Source organism: Haliotis rubra, unplaced genomic scaffold, assembly GCF_003918875.1.
Source record: "Haliotis rubra isolate DU_JTF1 unplaced genomic scaffold, ASM391887v1 Scf258, whole genome shotgun sequence".
In the NCBI taxonomy this organism is placed as follows: Eukaryota; Metazoa; Mollusca; class Gastropoda; order Lepetellida; family Haliotidae; genus Haliotis; species Haliotis rubra.
In genome coordinates, this window is record NW_025766647.1 from 485,106 (window position 1) to 506,259 (window position 21,154).

The window sequence follows — 21,154 nt, forward strand, 5'->3', positions numbered from 1 at the left end:
AATTGTTTATTTATATACATAATTTCGTTTTCAGATTCCGGAAAGGATTTACGTTTTTCCGTTTCATTGCATACTTCCGGTGGCTAGCAGACAGTCCAAAGTTCATCAGTTCAGCCTCAACCGGCCTGCAGTGCGAGCCGTCTACTGTTACTGGCGAATTGCAGTTTGCTTACACGTTACCTTGGTGCATCTCAAAATGGCAGCAAACACAGGGTAACTGTCCCATATGTTTCAAAATCTAGGTGCATTTGGAGCGTGTCGTCAATGATCATGTTTTGGTTTTATCTTTTTTGAGTTATCACAAATCATGTTTTGGGTTTATTTTATCGTGCATGCTGTGTCATATGATGTGGTTTCACATATGTGGCTTTTGTGACAATGTAACATCGACAAAGTAAAGCCCACTTTCTGCAGCTTGTTCCGAGTTCCGTGAGGATTCGTGGGATTCGAACGACTGAACGTTTGTCTGGCACCTAGCCCACTTGGCCAAAAAGGTTATCCTCGTCAGCAAGCAGGCCCCGATTTCTCGAAACAAAGTTAAGTCTGAGTTTTGACTTAAGTCAGCGTTTTTACTCAAATTTGAGAAAACGCAGGAAATGCATTTTCCCAGAATAAACTGAAATCAATATTAAACTCAAACTTAGTAGACAATTTGAGTTTGGTGGATAGATTACTTAAAGGTCACATGCAACGTAAAACACAACTTTGCAGATTATGATACCTTTCGGTATGGACTTACCGAAACAAAGCGTCAAAAATGCAAATTTAACTTATAAAGTTGAAAAATAACGCGATGAAAAAAACCGCGCGAAATCGGAGTTCAAACGTTTCACTAATTTTCCCCAGACTTTTCTGGGGAATACGGGTTTCAACAGCTGGGCTGCACTCATAGCACGTGCGCAGTGAAATAGGTTCGCGCAACTTGGAAGTGGGCTGTCTGGTGAATACTCGGTGAAGGCTTTGGTGTGAGCTATTTTCATAATGTTTCGTTGATATCTCACAGGCGCGAGCTTTTTGTATGTTATGACAGTAAATAAACTGTTTATATAATTTCATTTGTCTATTTCAACACAAGTTCTTCTTACCGAGTCACTTTCTCAGTTCGATACTTAAAAGCAATCTTCTTACCGAGTCACTTTCTCAGTTCGATACTTAAAAGCAATGTCATTATTTAGAGTTGACACAATTTCTAACTGTGATATAGATATGTCGCTGTCACAGACAAAACTCAATGTCTTGCTTTATTGACACCTGTGTGTCTGCCTGCCTGTCTGCTAACAGAGACCATATAATAGATTATATGGTCTCTGCTGCTAATGACAATATTCAATACACAACTGCGATCACTGACCACATGCAATTTGAACTTAACACCAATCAGGCTATACACCATAAACAAAACGCATTGATTTATGGCCCGAGTTCGGTCTCTGTCACATTATGTAATTACACAGACAGGCAGGTGTGAAACTTGAACACATGACATGTTAAAAATGAGCATGTATTTTCAAAACCCAACTTTCTATATATACACACACAATGAGCCGTGAAGGCAGCATCTGCTAATGAACCAGACGTTACACTTGAGTGCACACCCACCCGCTCTTACTGGGTTCGGTATCCCGGCTGTTTCATTTCGAGGGAGGTAAACCCAAGTACAAAATATTGCACTTTTGATTTGCGATTATACGCTTAAAATTTTGTTTATTTGTTTTTTCATAATCAGCAATGCATATTATATGTCATGAAGAAGTGATAATTGTGTTTTAATTATGTTTGATTTTTTGGTTGCATGTGACCTTTAAGTTGTTTGGGCTTTTTTATTTAAAAAATGCAGTTAAAAATTCAGCTATTTCAAATGGTCAAACTCAGTTTGAAATTTGAGAAAAACTTAAGTTTATTTAGAGAAATCGGGTCCTGGTGTGGTAAGGTTGTCACATTTTTTGTCTGGGCTAGAGTGTACTTTACCGGGCGCAGCCCTCGCAATTATTGGGCTATGTCAGGCTATACAGTGCTACCGTGCTGTCACCAGCACTGTCTAGCAATATCGTGATAATTGCTCCGTCTCCCTTCACTGCCAGTCAACCATCCTTAGGGTGTCCGATCCCTAGGGAGCTGACGCATCTTTAGAGTCAAACAACCCTTTACGATCCTTAGGGTTAGGGTATGGCACCCTTTCCGATCCTTAGGGTTGTGAGTGGGTTTGGTATGGGAACCTCTCCGATCCTTAGGGTTAGGGACCCTTTCCGATCCTTATTTAGGGTTAGACCTTACCTTAGGGCTGTATTATATCCACATTGAAACACATTTTGCTCCATCTAGGATTTGTCAGTACAGTTAAAAAAACAATGTCACGAAAAAAAAATGAATGGAAAGGGCATGGCAGAGTGAGGTGGAAGCGTGAGAAATGAAAACAAACCATTGCACACACATACAATGGTTTGTTTTCATTTCTCGCGCTTCCGCCTCACTTCTCTCACTTCTGTGCAAATGACCCATTAAATGAGCACTCATTAATTGTCATGGCGCTTGTGGTCCCGAGGTAGAGCGTCCGCTAATTATGTCACTAATTAACAAAGTTAGTAATCAGACGAAGTGCGTTCGAGTCCCAGCAAAGCTAATTAATCTGAAAAAGTGCCCCCATTAACGTGCACTACTCCCGTTGGCTGTCCTCAAACTCTGCTAGTTTTATGTTAGGCCTGTATGGAGGTAATGGTGGTTGAGTGCAAGAGGAATAATGCATTCTGTTATCTGACACATAAGTATTGCTGTAGGGATCTCAAAGTCGTGACAGGATATTAAGGGTTGCTTAAATGTGAAGTAATCTGTCTTCTTGCAGGAAATTGCTCGGCAAGACAATCTTCATCACAGGGGCCAGTCGCGGTATTGGCAAAGCTATCGCCCTGAAAGCCGCTCAAGATGGCGCCAACATCGTCATTGCAGCCAAGACAGCAGAACCACACCCAAAACTGCCAGGCACCATCTACACAGCTGCCAAGGAAGGTAAACCTAAAGAAAGTACCTGAATTAGCATATAAAGGCATGGACTATGTATGACTTCACCTTTTCAATAATCTAATCACTTTCTGGTTTTATCTACATTTTATCACTTGCAAATGTGAACTGTGACCTGCCACATATCTATAATGACACACAAAACGTAAGCTCAGTTTCAATGTATTGAACTATTTATGTACAGTAAACTGATTATGATGAACTGGAAGGGACCACTAGTTTTAGATCATTATAGGCACAGTTTGTTATACACATTTTGAATAGAATATTTGGCTAGTGGAATAAACCAAAAGTACCAGTTGGTTACATCCGTCTGTTCATTTAAAGCGTGGTGGTTAACCATAGTTTCTGTATCCAAAAATTGTCTTTAGTTAGGTTAAATGAAGCTTTGAAAATGTTTCGGTTGTATATCACTGCATGTCAGCTTGACGTGAGAAGAAAGCACAGAGTGGTCATAAAAGACATAGACAATACTACACGAGGTCTCATAACATACGAATTATATGAAATGCGTGTCCTTCTTATGGTATCTGACCGAGCGAAAGCGAGGTCAGAAACCATAGGAAGGTCATGAGTTTCGTATAATTCGTATGTTATGAGACCGAGTGTGGTATTTTATTTATTACCCACATCTTACATGCTTTAAATTGACAAAATAGCGTATTTTGGTTATTTATATGGTTTCAAACCGAAACCGGTTTCATAAAGAGGTTGCGGAAGAATGTTGTTCTGTAGTACACTTTTTGCATGACGTCACACTGTAATGACGTCACTACGCCTTGCTCGTCTGCCCCCTTGGTAACCGACGTCACGATGCATGTCAGTTGTCATCGCCTCGTACAGCCTCTTACATTAAACTACTCCATAGCACCCCGTTTCTTACTTGGCTAACATCACCGGTGGAAACTTTGCGTTTATGTTTTTCCACGCATATAATGTCTCAGTTCGACTCCCAATTAAACAGCGATAGGGCAACGTTTGCAATGTTTACATTTAAGTTGTAGAATGAATTAATTCACATGTTTGTTATGAATGAAAAAGTAGTTCCGTCACAACGTGACCTAATTGAGAGGACATCGGTTATCCAATCAAATCATTAGAATCTCAGGTCAAGTCGTTACGACACAGGTCAATGCGATATAACACTCGTGTGACGTACAAGATTAGTATGCAACTACCCATACGTTGACCACGTGGGTAATAAATGATTGTATGTCACTGTCAAACCTAGTAGATACATAATCAAGTCAGACTGGGATCTTGTCGTGGTTTCAGTGGAGGCAGCTGGTGGGAAGTGTCTACCCTGTATCGTAGACATCCGCTATGAGGATTCAGTTGTTAAAGCCGTGGAAGAAGCAGTTGCAAAGTTTGGTGGCATCGACATCCTGGTGAACAATGCCAGTGCTATCAGTCTGACAGGCACTGCAGAGACACCCATGAAGAAGTATGACCTGATGAATGGGATTAATGCAAGAGGAACCTATTTGTGGTGAGATGCTGGCAGTGCAGGTGATTTCACCAGCCATGTCACAACAAGGTGTTAGCAGTGTCTCTAGTGGGTGTAGGTGATGTCACAAGTGGTGTAGGTGATGTCACCAGTCATGTCACAACTGGGGTGTTAGCAGCGTCTCTAGTGGGTGTAGGTGATGTCACAAGTGGTGTAGGTGATGTCACCAGCCATGTCACAACAAGGTGTTAGCAGTGTCTCTAGTGGGTGTAGGTGATGTCACAAGTGGTGTAGGTGATGTCACCAGTCATGTCACAACTGGGGTGTTAGCAGCGTCTCTAGTGGGTGTAGGTGATGTCACAAGTGATGTAGGTGATGTCACCAGTGTCTAGGTGGTGAAGGTGGTATCATGAAAGTCATGTCACAACAAGGTGTTAGCAGTGTCTCTAGTGGGTGTAGGTGATGTCACAAGTGGTGTAGGTGATGTCACCAGTCATGTCACAACTGGGGTGTTAGCAGCGTCTCTAGTGGGTGTAGGTGATGTCACAAGTGGTGTAGGTGATGTCACCAGCCATGTCACAACAAGGTGTTAGCAGTGTCTCTAGTGGGTGTAGGTGATGTCACAAGTGGTGTAGGTGATGTCACCAGTCATGTCACAACTGGGGTGTTAGCATCGTCTCTAGTGGGTGTAGGTGATGTCACAAGTGGTGTAGGTGATGTCACCAGTCATGTCACAACTGAGGTGATTCAGCAGCTGTCTCTAGTGGGTGTGGGTGATGTCGTAGGTGTGTCACAGTCTAGTGTCAACAAGGTGGTGGGTGTAGGTGATGTCACAAGTGGTGTAGGTGATGTCACCAGTCATGCTCTAGCTAAGGGTGTTAGCAGCGTCTCTAGTGGAGTGTAGGTGATGTCCGGGTGTAGGTGATGCAAGCGGTTAGCGTCTCTAGTGTTATTTCACCGCAGGTGTTAGCAGTGTCTCTAGGTGGGTGTAGGTGATGGGGTCACAAGTGGTGTAGGTGATGTCACCAGTCATGTCACAACTTCAGGGGTGTTAGCAGCGTCTCTAGTGGGTGTAGGTGATGTCACAAGTGGTGTGTGTAGGTGGTGTGGAAGTGATGTCACCAGTGTATGATCACAACTGAGGTGTTAGCAGCAAGTGTCTCTAGTGGGTGTAGGTGATGTCACCATGTCACAAGTGGTGTCACGGATGTCACCAGTCATGTCACAACTGTGTTAGCAGCGTCTCTAGTGGGTGTAGGTGAGGTGTTAGCAGGGTTGCTTAGCGTCTCTAGTGGGTGTAGGTGTCTCTAGTGGGTGTAGGTGATGTCACAAGTGGTGTAGGTGATGTCACCAGTCATGTCACAACTGGGGTGTTAGCAGTGGTGTGTGATGTCACCAGCCATGTCTCTAGTGGGTGTAGGTGATGTCACAAGTGGTGTAGGTGATGTCACCAGTCATGTCACAACTGGGGTGTTAGCAGCGTCTCTAGTGGGTGTAGGTGATGTCACAAGTGGTGTAGGTGATGTCACCAGTCATGTCACAACAAGGGTGTTAGCAGTGTCTCTAGGGTGGGTGTAGGTGATGTCACAGAAAGTGGTGTAGGTGATGTCACCAGTCATGTCACAACTGGGGTGTTAGCAGCTCTAGTGGGTGTAGGTGATGTCACAAGTGGTGTAGGTGATGTCACCAGCCATGTCAACTGGTGTCAGCGTTCTGGTAGGTGTAGGGTGTTAGCAGGTGTCTCTAGTGGGTGTAGGTGATGTCACAAGTGGTGAAGGTGATGTCACCAGTCATGTCTAACAACTGGGTGTGTGTAGCAGTGTCACCAGTGGGTGTAGGTGATGTCTGCAAGTGGTGTGGGTGATGTCACAACTGAGGGTGTTAGCGTCTCTAGTGGGTGTGTAGGTGATGTCACTAGTGGGTGTGGGTGATTTCACGGCCAGTGGTGTAGGTGATGTCACCAGTCATGTCTAACTGGGGGTGTTAGCTTAGCGTCTCTAGTGGGTGTAGGTGATGTCACAAGTGGTGTAGGTGATGTCACCAGTCATGTCTCAACTGAGGTGTTAGCAGCGTCTCTAGTGGGTGTAGGTGATTTCACCGGCCATGTCACAACAAGGTGTTAGCAGTGTCTCTAGTGTGTGTAGGTGAGTGGTGTAGGTGATGTCCTGCCAGTCATGTCAGGTGTCACAACTGGGTGATTCACCAGTGGTGCGAGGTGTTAGCAACTGAGGTGTTAGCGTCTCTAGTGGGTGTAGGTGATGTCACAAGTGGTGTAGGTGATGTCACCCAGCCATGTCAACAGTGTCTCTAGTGGGTGTGGGTGATGTCACAAGTGAGTGTAGGTGATGTCAGTCAGTGTCACAACAAGGTGTTAGCAGTGTCTCTAGTGGGTGTAGGTGATGTCACAAGTGGTGTAGGTGATGTCACCAGTCATGTCTCACAACTGTGGGTGTTCACAAGCACCAGTCATGTCTCTAGTGGGTGTAGGTGATGTCACAAGTGGTGTAGGTGATGTCACCAGCCATGTCACAACAAGGGTGTTAGCAGTGTCTCTAGTGGGTGTAGGTGATGTCACAAGTGGTGTAGGTGATGTCACCAGCCATTTCACAACTGGGGTGTTAGCAGCGTCTCTAGGGGTGTTGAGCTGTGTCTCTAAATGGGTGTAGGTGATGTCACAAGTGATGTAGGTGATGTCACCAGTCACCAGTGTGTCACAACAACACAGGTGTTGATGCACCAGTCGTCTCTAGTGGGTGTGGGTGTAGGTGATGTCACAAGTGGTGTAGGTGATGTCACCAGTCATGTCACAACTGGGGTGTTAGCTGTGTCACTATGTCACAACAAAGGGTGTAGGTGATGTCACAAGTGGTGTAGGTGATGTCACCAGCCATTTCACAACTGGGGTGTTAGCTGTGTCTTGTAGGTGATGTCTCTAAATGGGTGTAGGTGATGTCACAAGTGGTGAAGGTGATGTCACCAGTCATGTCACAACAAGGTGTTAGCAGCGTCTCTAGTGGGTGTAGGTGATGTCACAAGTGGTGTAGGTGATGTCACCAGCCATTTCACAACTGGGGTGTTAGCAGCGTCTCTAGTGGGTGTAGGTGATGTCACAAGTGGTGTGGTGATGTCACCATCCATGTCGCAACTGGGGTGATGTCACCAGCCATGATGTATGTCTAACTGGGGTGTTAGCAGCGTCTCTAGTGGGTGTAGGTGATGTCACAAGTGGTGTAAGTGATGTCACCATCCATGTCACAACTGGGGTGTTAGCTGTGTCTCTAGTGGGTGTAGGTGATGTCACCATCCATGTCACAACTGGGGTGTTAGCTGTGTCTCTAGTGGGTGTAGGTGATGTCACCATCCATGTCACAACTGGGGTGTTAGCAGCGTCTCTAGTAGGTGTAGGTGATGTCACAAGTGGTGTAGGTGATGTCACCAGCCATGTCACAACTGGTCACAGTGTGGTAGATGTCACAACTGGGGTGTTAGCAGCGTCTCTAGTGGGTGTAGGTGATGTCACAAGTGGTGAAGGTGATGTCACCAGCCATGTCACAACTGGGGTGTTAGCAGCGTCTCTAGTGGGTGTAGGTGATGTCACAAGTGGTGTAGGTGATGTCACCAGCCATGTCACAACTGCGGTGTTAGCAGCGTCTCTAGTGGGTGTAGGTGATGTCACAAGTGGTGTAGGTGATGTCACCAGCCATGTCACAACTGCGTTAGCTCTAGTGGGTGTAGGTGATGTCACAAGTGGTGTAGGTGATGTCACCAGTCATGTCACAACTGAGGGGTGTTAGCAGCGTCTCTAGTGGGTGTAGGTGATGTCACAAGTGGTGTGTTAGGTGATGTCACCAGCCATGTGAGGTGCTTAACTCTCTAGTGGGTGTTAGGTGTATGTCTCTAGTGGGTGTAGGTGATGTCACAAGTGGTGTAGGTGATGTCACCAGTCATGTCACAACTGGGGTGTTAGCAGTGTCTCTAGTGGGTGTAGGTGATGTCACAAGTGGTGTAGGTGATGTCACCAGCCATGTCGTCACAACTGGGTGTTAGCAGCGTCTCTAGTGGGTGTAGGTGATGTCACAAGTGGTGAAGGTGATGTCACCAGCCATGTCTAACTGGGGGGTGTTAGCAGTGTGTCACTAGTGGGTGTAGGTGATGTCACAAGTGGTGTAGGTGATGTCACCAGTCATGTCACAACTGAAGGTGTTAGCAGTGGGTGTAGGTGATGTCCTAGTGGTGTAGGTGATGTCAGTCACAACAAGGTGTTAGCATGTCTCTTAGTGGTGTAGGTGATGTCACAAGTGGTGTAGGTGTGTCACCTAGCCACAACTGGGGTGTTAGCAGCCGTCTCTAGTGGGTGTAGGTGATGTCACAAGTGGTGTAGGTGATGTCACCAGCCATGTCACAACTGAGGTGTTAGCAGCAAGCGTCTCTAGTGGGTGTAGGTGTGATGATGTCACAAGTGGGTGTAGGTGATGACAGCCATGTCACAACTGGTGTTAGCAGCGTCTCTAGTGGGTGTAGGTGATGTCACAAGTGGTGAAGGTGATGTCACCAGCCATGTCACAACTGGGGTGTTAGCAGTGTCTCTAGTGGGTGTAGGTGATGTCACAAGTGGTGTAGGTGATGTCACCAGCCATGTCACAACTGGGGTGTTAGCAGCGTCTCTAGTGGGTGTAGGTGATGTCACAAGTGTGTAGGTGATGTCAGAAGTGGTGTAGGTGATGTCACCAGCCATGTCTAACTAGGGTGTTAGCAGCGTCTCTAGTGGGTGTAGGTGATGTCACAAGTGGTGAAGGTGATGTCACCAGCCATGTCACAACTGGGGTGTTAGCAGTGTCACTAGTGGGTGTAGGTGATGTCACAAGTGGTGTAGGTGATGTGTGGTATAGGTGATGTCACAAGTCTGGGTAGTGTAGGTGATGTCACCAGCCATGTCACAACTGGGGTGTTAGCAGTGTCTCTAGTGGGTGTAGGTGATGTCACAAGTGGTGTAGGTGATGTCACCAGCCATGTCACAACTGGGGTGTTAGCAGCGTCTCTAGTGGGTGTAGGTGATGTCACAAGTGGTGTAGGTGATGTCACCAGTCATGTCACAACTGAGGTGTTAGCAGCGTCTCTAGTGGGTGTAGGTGATGTCACAAGTGGTGTAGGTGATGTCACCAGCCATGTCACAACTGGGGTGTTAGCAGCGTCTCTAATGGGTGGGTGATGTCACAAGTGGTGTAGGTGATGTCACCAGTCATGTCACAACGTGTCTAGCGAGGTGTTAGCTGTGTCTCTGGTGGGTGTAGGTGATGTCACAAGTGGTGCAGGTGATGTCAGAAATGGTGTACGTGATTTCACATGTTAGTGCAGTGCTTTCAAAGTATAAGAACAGTGGATAAATTTAGACAGATTCCTTACTTTGACTCAAAGAAAACCCGACCCTATAGGTAATTTTAATTATGATCTTTTAATTATTGTTATACCTTTAGATTATTGCAAATAGAAGTTAAATTATTGTTCATGTTAAACTTAAATCAGAGGTGGTATGGAGATTGTGTAGCATTGAAATACCATTCATAAACCTGTAGGATATTATAATTAGCATTTTGCATCATTACATATATGTTAGTTTTGTTGTGGAATGGTGTACCATAGAGTTTGTTGTGGAATGGTGTACCATAGAGTTTGTTGTGGAGTGGTGTACCATAGAGTTTGTTGTGGAATGGTGTACCATAGAGTTTGTTGTGGAATGGTGTACCATAGAGTTTGTTGTGGAGTGGTGTACCATAGAGACTGTTGTGGAGTGGTGTACCATAGAGTTTGTTGTGGAGTGGTGTACCATAGAGTCTGTTGTGGAATGGTGTACCATAGAGTTTGTTGTGGAGTGGTGTACCATAGAGTTTGTTGTGGAATGGTGTACCATAGAGTTTGTTGTGGAGTGGTGTACCATAGAGTTTGTTGTGGAATGGTGTACCATAGAGTTTGTTGTGGAGTGGTGTACCATAGAGTTTGTTGTGGAATGGTGTACCATAGAGTTTGTTGTGGAGTGGTGTACCATAGAGTTTGTTGTGGAGTGGTGTACCATAGAGTTTGTTGTGGAGTGGTGTACCATAGAGTTTGTTGTGGAATGGTGTACCATAGAGTTTGTTGTGGAATGGTGTACCATAGAGTTTGTTGTGGAGTGGTGTACCATAGAGTTTGTTGTGGAGTGGTGTACCATAGAGTCTGTTGTGGAATGGTGTACCATAGAGTCTGTTGTGGAATGGTGTACCATAGAGTTTGTTGTGGAATGGTGTACCATAGAGTTTGTTGTGGAGTGGTGTACCATAGAGTTTGTTGTGTTGTGGAGTGGTGTACCATAGAGTTTGTTGTGGAGTGGTGTACCATAGAGTTTGTTGTGGAGTGGTGTACCATAGAGTTTGTTGTGGAATGGTGTACCATAGAGTTTGTTGTGGAGTGGTGTACCATAGAGTTTGTTGTGGAGTGGTGTACCATAGAGTTTGTTGTGGGAGTGGTGTACCATAGAGTTTGTTGTGGAATGGTGTACCATAGAGTTTGTTGTGGAATGGTGTACCATAGAGTTTGTTGTGGAATGGTGTACCATAGAGTTTGTTGTGGAATGGTGTACCATAGAGTTTGTTGTGGAATGGTGTACCATAGAGTTTGTTGTGGAATGGTGTACCATAGAGTTTGTTGTGGAATGGTGTACCATAGAGTTTGTTGTGGAATGGTGTACCATAGAGTTTGAAGAAGCTTAGTTTGCTCACTTTTGAACAAAATGTCTCCCTGATCTGTAAATTGTTATGTTTATTTGTTTCGTTTTCTAATTCAGTTCTAGGGTGTGTCTGCCTCATCTGAAGAAAGGCAACAACCCACACATCCTCAACCTCAGCCCCCCACTCAACCTCAACCCCCTGTGGTTCAAGGGACATGTTGGTAAGTATGGGTGTTGTCAGAGAGGGGGCTGTTTCTGACCCTGAATGGGAAACAGGTGGTGTTCATTACTTTCTTGAAAACCACAAACAATTTCAGAAAACAAACAACTAGGTTTTTGAGATTCAGACATAGGATCACATGATCCTGGTACATTTAAGGGAGGCAACTCTGAACTGCAACATTGTAGCAGCATCCAGTGCTAAGACGGAAACATTGTACATCACAAGGCCACAGTAATCCGACCTCACTGTCTGATATCTGACATTGATGTGGGGTCAAATAAAGGTTGCAGTAAAAACACATGGCAAGGCTGTTATATTGTCTACAGAACTTATTTTTGTTGGTTAGTTTAGCTGTTTGGTGTTCCAGCCTACACTATGGCCAAGTATGGCATGTCCATGTGTGTGCTGGGAATGGCGGAAGAGTTTAAAGCTGACGGCATTGCTGTGAATGCACTATGGCCAAGAACAGGTATGTCCAGTCTCAGGTATGAGACACCTATACAAGCAAACACAGAGACACCCATACCAGGGAACACTGAGACACCCATACCAGGAAACACAGAGACACCCATACCAGGGAACACTGAGACACCCGTACCAGGAAACACAGAGACACCCATACCAGGGAACACAGAGACACCCATACCAGGGAACACAGATACACCCATACCAGGGAACACCCATACCAGCGAACACAGAGACACCCGTACCAGGGAACACTGAGACACCCATACCAGCAAACACAGAGACACCCATACCAGGGAACACAGAGACACACATACCAGGGAACACAGAGACACCCATACCAGGGAACACAGAGACACACATACCAGGGAACACAGAGACACCCATACCAGGGAACACAGAGACACCCGTACCAGGGAACACTGAGACACCCGTTCCAGGGAACACTGAGACACCCATACCAGGGAACACAAAGACACCCGTTCCAGGGAACACTGAGACACCCATACCAGGGGACACAGAGACACCCGTACCAGCAAACACTGAGACACCCATACCAGCAAACACAGAGACACCCATACCAGGGAACACAGAGACACCCGTACCATGGAACACAGAGACACCCATACCAGGGAACACAGAGACATCCATACCAGGGAACACAGAGACACACATACCAGGGAACACAGAGACACACATACCAGGGAACACAGAGACACACATACCAGGGAACACAGATACATCCATACCAGGGAACACAGAGACAGCCATACCAGGGAACACAGAGACACACATACCAGGGAACACAGAGACACACATACCAGGGAACACAGAGACACATACCAGGGAACACAGAGACACCCATACCAGGGAACACAGAGACACATACCAGGGAACACAGAGACACCCATACCAGGGAACACAGAGACACACATACCAGGGAACACAGAGACACATACCAGGGAACACAGAGACACACATACCAGGGAACACAGAGACACACATACCAGGGAACACAGAGACACACATACCAGGGAACACAGAGACACATACCAGGGAACACAGAGACACCCATACCAGGGAACACAGAGACACCCATACCAGGGAACACAGAGACACCCATACCAGGGAACACAGAGACACCCGTACCAGGGAACACTGAGACACCCGCACCAGGGAACACTGAGACACACCATAAAATATGGTTTCATATATGTGAGGTACCGGTAAGTGACAGGGTGTTTCAAATGGTGTGGTAAGTGTCAGGATGTTTTAAATGGTGTTGTAAGTGTCAAGCTGTCAACCTTTCATTATACACTGATTATACGCACAGTCTTGACAACCTCTTAGTGTGAGGGACTTTTGTCCTCTGGTGGGGGTGAATTTGATGCCTGTGTTACAAAACTAAATTTGTTAGATCATTTCCAAAATATGGGGTAACATTCACAAGCATATTTTACTTGTGGGAAACTCTTTTTTTCTCAGATATCAATTTGCCATTTTCAGCCATCCTTACTGCAGCCATGGAGATGTTGGGTGGAGGATCCGGTGTGGCCTCCCAGTGTCGAAAGGTGGACATCATAAGCGATGCTGCATACTTGATGCTATGCAAAGACAGCAGGTCATACACTGGCAACTTCGCCATTGACGACGAGGTTCTTGCTGAAGCTGGAGTGACAGACATGGACCAGTACTCGTGTGTGCCAGGTGACTACAGGCCTGATACAACAAAGTAGTTGATGAAGCAGTGGGGATCTGTTGTCAAATTTGTAGTTCATGCAGCACGCGAGTGTTTCCTCAATGATCAAGTGGTCTTCAAGTAGCTGGTATTGTATGCGTGTCTAAGGGTTTGATCTAGCTTTTTCTGAATGTTACACTTCTAACATGAAAAGGATTCTTGACCTGTTGTGTAGGGTATAATGTCCTCTGCTCCTGTGGGAGTTTGCTTGTATATGCAGGTCAGCTCTGCTCCTGTGGGAGTTTGCTTGTATATGCAGGTCAGCTCTGCTCCTGTGGGAGTTTGCTTGTATATGCAGGTCAGCTCTGCTCCTGTGGGAGTTTGCTTGTATATGCAGGTCAGCTCTGCTCCTGTGGGAGTTTGCTTGTATATGCAGGTCAGCTTTTGTCAGGGTTGTTTTCTTGGATGTTTCAGGATCCCAGCTTCTTCCAGACTTCTTCCTGGATGCTGCGTCCTCGTATGTTGGGCAGGGCAAGATTGGCCAGCAGGAACCCAAGACAGCAGCCCCGCCGTCAGGGGGCAGTGTCACCCAAACATTCCAGATGATCAAGGCCATGATCAACAAGGACCTGGTGGAAAGTGTCAATGGCATCTTCCAGTTCCAACTCACAGGTTTGTACTCGGGCTGCCCCCAATTTACAAATAATTGGCTCAGATAAAAAGTATACTGTTATGCTTGACCTCCCCTTAATTATTTTCTTACGACAGGGAAACTACAAACACATTGTCTGAAGCACAGCTATTTAGTGGAGTGTTGACCAAGTGCTTCAATTCCTCCCAGTCCTTGTCAAATTGCTGACAGCGTGGAGTGAGTGAGTTTAGTTTTACGCCGCACTCAGCAATATTCCAGCTATATGGCAGCGGTCTGTAAATAATCGAGTCCTGACCAGACAATCCAGTGATCAACAGCATGAGCATCGATCTGCGCAATTGAGAACCGATGACATGTCAAAACAGTCTGTGAGCCTGCCCACCTGATCCCGTTATTCGCCTCTTACGACAAGCATGGGTTACTGAAGATCAATATTCTAACCTGGACCTAGCATGGAATTGCTAACATTGCTCTCCCTCAAATGAAATAATGATGTTATCCCTCTGATTACTATAAAGGTCCAGTTAGTGTTGACCTCTCTTTGTCATAATTACGTAACATCATCTAGGCATAATGTGACACAGCTACTACAGTTAGTTCCATGTATTTGCCCAGATGATTGCGGTTTTACAGTTCTTATGTCTGGGCAGATCGGTGGTCAATAGCATGAGCAAGAATCGATGTATTTGTGGATGGGGAATGAGCCTTGTCATACATTACTACTGTGTTATTCTCCACCAACACCAGGCTTGGGTACTGTTCTTTCACAGACTGCATGTGTAATGAGGGCAGGGTGTTGTAGAGTGAAGATTTGACTTTTAATGCTGAAAGGCATTCTGACGAATTTCTTTTCAAGCCAAACTGGTGTGGCCACCCAAGTGGATTATCTTTCACTTTTCCCCTCACATGACCACAATGACTACAATGACACAGCTACAATGACACATGACTATAACACATGACTATGATGACATATGAGTACTATTACATGACTGATGACACATGACTATAACAAATGACTATGATGACATATGAGTATGATGACATGACTGTTGACACATGAATATGACACATGACTATGATGACACACGACAGATGACATACGACAATGATGAGACATGACTGATGACATACACGACAATGATGACACATGACTATGATGACATGACTGTTGACACATGAATATGACACATGACTATGATGACACATGACTGATGACATACAACAATGATGACACATGACTGATGACATACTACACTGACACATGACTGATGACATACGACATTGATGACACATGACTGATGACATACGACAATGATGACACATGACTATGATGACATGACTGATGACATACGACAATGACTATGATGACATGAGTGATGACATGACTATGATGACATATGACTATGATGACATGACTATGATGACATGACTGATGACATACGACAATGACTATGATGACATGAGTGATGACACATGACTATGATGACATATGACAACAATGACACAACATACTAAAACGGAAATATCAGAATTAACTTCTTTGTTTTTTGACATTTGTGGAGGTTGATTCCGTACAAGCTAGGTCATCAGATAAACTTCAAAGGCTGCTTGTTTAAACATCAACAAATATTTTTAAAAATATGTAATCAGAGATCTCACTCAGTAATGCATCACAAGCCATGCCTATGGTGTCATCAGCCAATCAGGAAACAGCAGTTTGTTAGTCGGTTTGGAGTTGTTTTCCTATTTTTAGAAACACAATATAGTAAATTGCTGGCTAGACAATCTAATACCACTGAATCCCTTGCAGTTGTAAACTGTAAACACACGTGGCCTGACCATGACTGCCTGTGTCTTCCAGGAGCTGATGCCGGCAGTTGGTACCTGGACTTGAAGACAGGGGAGGGTGGTGCGGGGAAGGGGGAGGCTCCCAACGGCTCACAGTGCACCATGACACTCGACAGTGGCGATTTCAGCAAGATGTTCGCAGGCCAGCTGAACGCCACCAACGCCTTCATGTCCGGCAAGTTGAAGATCAAGGGAGACATGGCTATGGCCATGAAGCTGGAGAAACTAATGAGCAAAACCCGAGCCAAGTTGTGAGAAGTCCTTGCAGTGTAGTAGACTGACATTTTTATACAGTGTACTGGAGTGACGTGACGATTTATGGAACAAATCAGTGATTGAGAAAAATGTGTTTAAATATGACTGAATGAGAATGGTGAAAATGTCTCTCTCCACTTCAGTTGTCAGAGCTTCATTAAATGATGTATGTTTTCAAAGGAACGTTTGTTGTGAGTATTTCAGTGTAACATGCAGTCATGACAGGTAACGTGTACCAGTGCTTCTATAAACTGTATCATGCTATCATTGTGGTGGGTAAGTCCATCAGTCCAAGGAACAATTGTATATATTTCCATACTGTTTGAATTACAAGTAATTTGTAATAAAGTTACTATTTCTGTGGACATCTTTGTTGTGACATCAGTCCTGTTGTTATCCATTTCATAGACTTTGTCAAGTGTCAGAGCAAGTGTACATGCAACATTGTCTTCAGAAACACCAAGGATAGTGATAATTCCTTAGTGAGTTGGTTCCTTACGTACTGGGAAAGAGATGGGCTATCACTACAGGTATCATGTACAGGTGATCCCCCCCCTGACTTCCACAGTGTTAGGATTACATGATGATGTGGCAGCTTGTGCAGACAAATGGAGAATCATGATCATGTCCGAGCCCAAGATCATCAGATTCTGTCACAGGGAAGCTATTCAGCAAGTACCCATGCCCCCTGAAAATTATACTCCTCACAAAAAGTTAAGCAACACAAATTTTTAGTCTCATTACATTTTCATTTTTTGAAATTGCAAATCATGGAATGATGCAATAGAAAGATGAAACGTATGTACACATGATTAACAAAATGAAATGGTATTGAGCAATAATAGACTTACAAATCATCAAAAATGTGCTTCACTGACAGAGCAAACTGTTAACATCAAGGTTCAAGTCAGCTTTGGACAGTGAAACAGTGTTCAGGAACGCGTATGATCACCATGAGCACAAATGCAAGCTTCTACACGTCTTTACATTGACCAAATGAGACTTTAAAGTTGCTGTTGTGGAATGTTCTGCCATTCTCTCTGTAACGCCTGCTCAAGGTCATCCAGAGTCTGGGGGTGAACATGGAAACATGACTTCCAATCATGTCCCAAGCATGTTCAAGGGGATTTTACCCGTGAAGATCCAGGGTAGAATAGGTCTTCAGCAACCCATGCTTACCACAAAAGGTGACTTTACTTGTCGTAAGAGGCGACTAACAGGATCGGGTGGTCAGGCTCGCTGACTTGGTTAACACATGTCATTGGTTCCCAATTGCGCAGATCGATGCTCATGCTGTTGGATCACTGGATTGTCTGGTCCAGACTCGATATTTACAGACCGCCGCCATATAGCTGGAATATTTAGTGCAGGGGCTTGTCAATACTAATTGTAATCACTGTTGTGTATGGATTCAGGAAAAACATGGTTCCACTTTTTCTGTTGGCTATAAGTGTCACTGTGGGGCGATTGAATATGAGTTCCCATAATTGCTTGCGACACCATGTCGAGAAAAACATGTTTTCATAAACCTATTACAACATAGTCATGTAGCATATCAAAATGCAGCTTATGATGTATGACATAGAGATAACCACATAATATGCTTCTAATTTCAATTTGGTGACATAAAATATGACATAATCATATAAATTAATCAAATATTGTCTTTCCTTTATCAGACACCAACATTGTAAGTATTGGCCTATATTAATGGAAACCATTTATTCAATTAATGTATTCTCCCATTTCATAATATATACTACCATGACACTCTTATGTACGTAGTAATAATAGTACCCAGGTAAGGTTAATGTGACTATCATATAGTCGTGCACAAGTGTCAATTCAGGCCTACCAGTACAGTGAGAATTGACACACTGACACTCGTGTCTGGGTAATTTAATGACAAATGACATAAAGCCAAATCTGCAGTCAATATAAACTGAATGTATTAATACAGGAGTGACAAATTATATCACAGTAAACAGATAACTACATATTACAAGTGGGTGAAAATATATAATGTGCACTAGTATATTTATTTTAACTTTCAATTGTTATTTGCATTCAATCAATCCGTCATTAACCTGCAAGAATAAAATATGCTGTTGAAATACAAGCTTCGACATTATTTGTCATACAAACACAAGCATGAATTCTTTTTTTTTCTTAATTTGAAAAACTAGAAGGGCCCTCGTTAGAGAACATGCCTCCTCCTTGCACAGCAATTTTCTTTCACTATTACATTTTTAAAGTACTACTGTGTACTTGTACTTTAATGTACTTTCACCAAACCGTACGTAGATAGCCCTTGTGTCATACCTAACATAACCACCAAGATTCATTCAAATCCATCCATAACCTTTTGAGATATTATTCATATTCTCCATTTAATGAACATTGCGATTATTTTCAAAATACCTCTGTGCACAAGTACTTTAACATGCACTCTTCGAAAAAAATAAAATAAAATAAGGGAAACGCAAAATAAAATTTGAAAAAATGAAAGTTTGTACGCAAATGTCAAATGAAGCATGTTTTGAGGGTTGAATATTGTTGTTGGTATGGTTTAGAAGAGCATGCGTTGAGCAAATGCAACCATAAACGATTTTAAATGGTTTTATCGATCATGATTGTCATGATGAGCTTGACTGGTATTGAACACAACCAAATGCTGAAATTATTGCTTTTCGCGTGCAACCTATGACTATAAAAGACCCAAATGCATCTAACAAATTCATCCAAGACCCTTGCAAATACTGGATGAGAAAATGGGACGTCTGAACGGTGCCCACCGAAATATTGCCACTGGACGATTATAAGCTGGCGAATCCAAGAGTGTCGTGGTGAGGACCTTCAGCATTCATCCCAGCACAATAACTCGTTTGTGGGATCGTTTTGTGCATTCCATTTCGACAAATGACCATCCAATACCAGGAAGACCATGAGTCACCACACAGCCCAAGATCGCTACATCCGGGTAACCCACCTACGTGACTGCCGCCATTCCACCCGGGACACAGCACAAGAACGGTTTGGAGCCAATCAGGAACCATCTCCAAGAGGTAGGTATGCGTGCCAAGCGTCCAGAAGTTGTCCCTCTCTGACACGATTACATCAAAGCCCATGAGTCAGGTGGTTAAACGCGGTGCAGCCATGGAACCTTGGAAACTGGAGGCACATATGGTTCAATGATGAATCACGTATCCCCTCAACGACGTGGCAGACAACGTGTTTACAGACCACGCAATGAACGTTTTGCATCCAACTGCATCAGGCAAGTGGACAGATTTGGTGGAGATGGTGTGATGATGTGGGGAGCCATCTCATACACCTGCAGATCAGAATTGGTGCTCGTCCAAGGCAATCTTACGGCCGCGAGATATACCGACCAGATTCTCTGTCCTACGTACTAACATTTGTATAGCGCCGATATCAAGCTCAGCTGCTCAAAGGCGCTTTGTTTTTTCCTCTATCACTGGATGTCAATCGACAACGTCACGTCGTATTATCAATCTCAGCTCCCTGGGGATCATACAACTCTTGCAGCCACAAGGCTTTCCCATTCTTACGAGGTACCCATTCACAGTTGGGTGGACCGGAACACATAGTCACAGTACTTTGTCGAAGTTTACTGCACGTTGATGTACCCGCAACTTGGTGTTTTCACGTATTCATGTGGCCACCATCTGGTCATATACCAATGGATTCGTGGGTTCTTTAAAGTGCACAGGGTTGTGTACTGTACACTAGGGGGTTGTGACAACACTGAAAGAATCTGCACACAAAGTTGACTCCAAGGTTTTTACACCCAGTCACAGGTGGGCTCGATCCAGACACATAAAGCTTGCTGGATGACTAGCCTGGCGCCTTAGCCAGTTCACCCACCACGCCCATCACGTGCATCGACCGCCAAAGGGAGCAGTACCAACAGGACAACGCCAGACCTCACATAGCACGTGCTACAGTGGCCTACCTAGACAATAAAAACATCAATGTGCTCCCCTGGCCCTCCAGATCCCCCGGATCTGAAACCAATTGATTACCTGTGGGAACAGATCGATAAACGTGTACGTCAACGTCGTAATCCGCCATTGAGGCTTTAACAGTAACTGTTGTTCAACATGCTGCAGGAGGAATGGAGAAGGATTCCACAACGAAACATCCAACAACTGATTCAATCTGTGTCAGGGAGGTGTCGTGCAGTTCTAGCAGTAAGAGGTGGCCATACAAGGCAGTCAAGTCAACGTCACCTCGTGGACATCAGTAATTATATGACTATGATGACTATCATTCTTGCGAAATGTGCATGAGATACCAATGTATTGCTCTACATAATTTCAATGTTGTACCGTTTATTTTCATTGATTTACACAATTGAATACCAAATTTTTCAATGATATTTTCCTTTTGCGTTTCTTTTTTTGAAGAGTGTACTTTTTCAACATCTAATTGATTTGTCCTGGGGACATACTCAAGAGATTCAGAAAGTTTCATCAAGTGATTATTATGCATACATATCTTATATATTACTGAGATTCATGATGTATAATGGTAGTTGTAAAACACACACATCACAAGGTACAGTTTGACATACTACATGCCTATGTTGTGATAGGTTTATTAAAATATATTTTTCTCACATTGGTGTTGCAGCTCGATTATGGGTACCGATGTTCAGTTACCCCAGAATGACACTTATAATCATCAGAAAAAATGGAACCATGTTTTTTCTGAATCCATATGCAATACTGATCACAATTATCAGTGGTTTTAAAATTAACATGCACTTCCCACGGAAAGCATTTTTGCTACATAAGCCCCTGCACTAATTGCTGAGTGCGGCGTAAAACTAAACTCACTCACTC

At 44.1% G+C, this 21,154-nt stretch overlaps 1 protein-coding gene and 3 long non-coding RNA genes across 4 annotated transcripts; all 4 read left to right on the top strand.

Annotated features, from left to right (window-relative positions):
- Positions 1-66: 66 nt before the first annotated feature.
- LOC124279879 (hydroxysteroid dehydrogenase-like protein 2) lies at positions 67-16,651 on the top strand. The gene is made up of 8 exons (XM_046715752.1): positions 67-213; positions 2,840-3,003; positions 4,291-4,504; positions 11,280-11,383; positions 11,753-11,854; positions 13,357-13,557; positions 14,003-14,200; positions 16,045-16,651. The coding sequence occupies exons 1-8, from the start codon at positions 197-199 to the stop codon at positions 16,284-16,286; spliced, it is 1,242 nt and encodes a 413-aa protein (XP_046571708.1). The 5' UTR covers positions 67-196; the 3' UTR covers positions 16,287-16,651.
- LOC124279881 lies at positions 4,511-6,218 on the top strand. Its single transcript, XR_006899511.1, has 3 exons — positions 4,511-4,601; positions 5,783-5,841; positions 6,200-6,218. It is a non-coding gene; the product is annotated as an uncharacterized LOC124279881 (long non-coding RNA).
- LOC124279882 lies at positions 4,880-5,200 on the top strand. Its single transcript, XR_006899512.1, has 3 exons — positions 4,880-4,921; positions 5,021-5,076; positions 5,176-5,200. It is a non-coding gene; the product is annotated as an uncharacterized LOC124279882 (long non-coding RNA).
- Positions 8,378-9,646, top strand: LOC124279880. The gene is made up of 5 exons (XR_006899510.1): positions 8,378-8,471; positions 8,984-9,082; positions 9,237-9,335; positions 9,436-9,534; positions 9,592-9,646. It is a non-coding gene; the product is annotated as an uncharacterized LOC124279880 (long non-coding RNA).
- Positions 16,652-21,154: the final 4,503 nt, after the last annotated feature.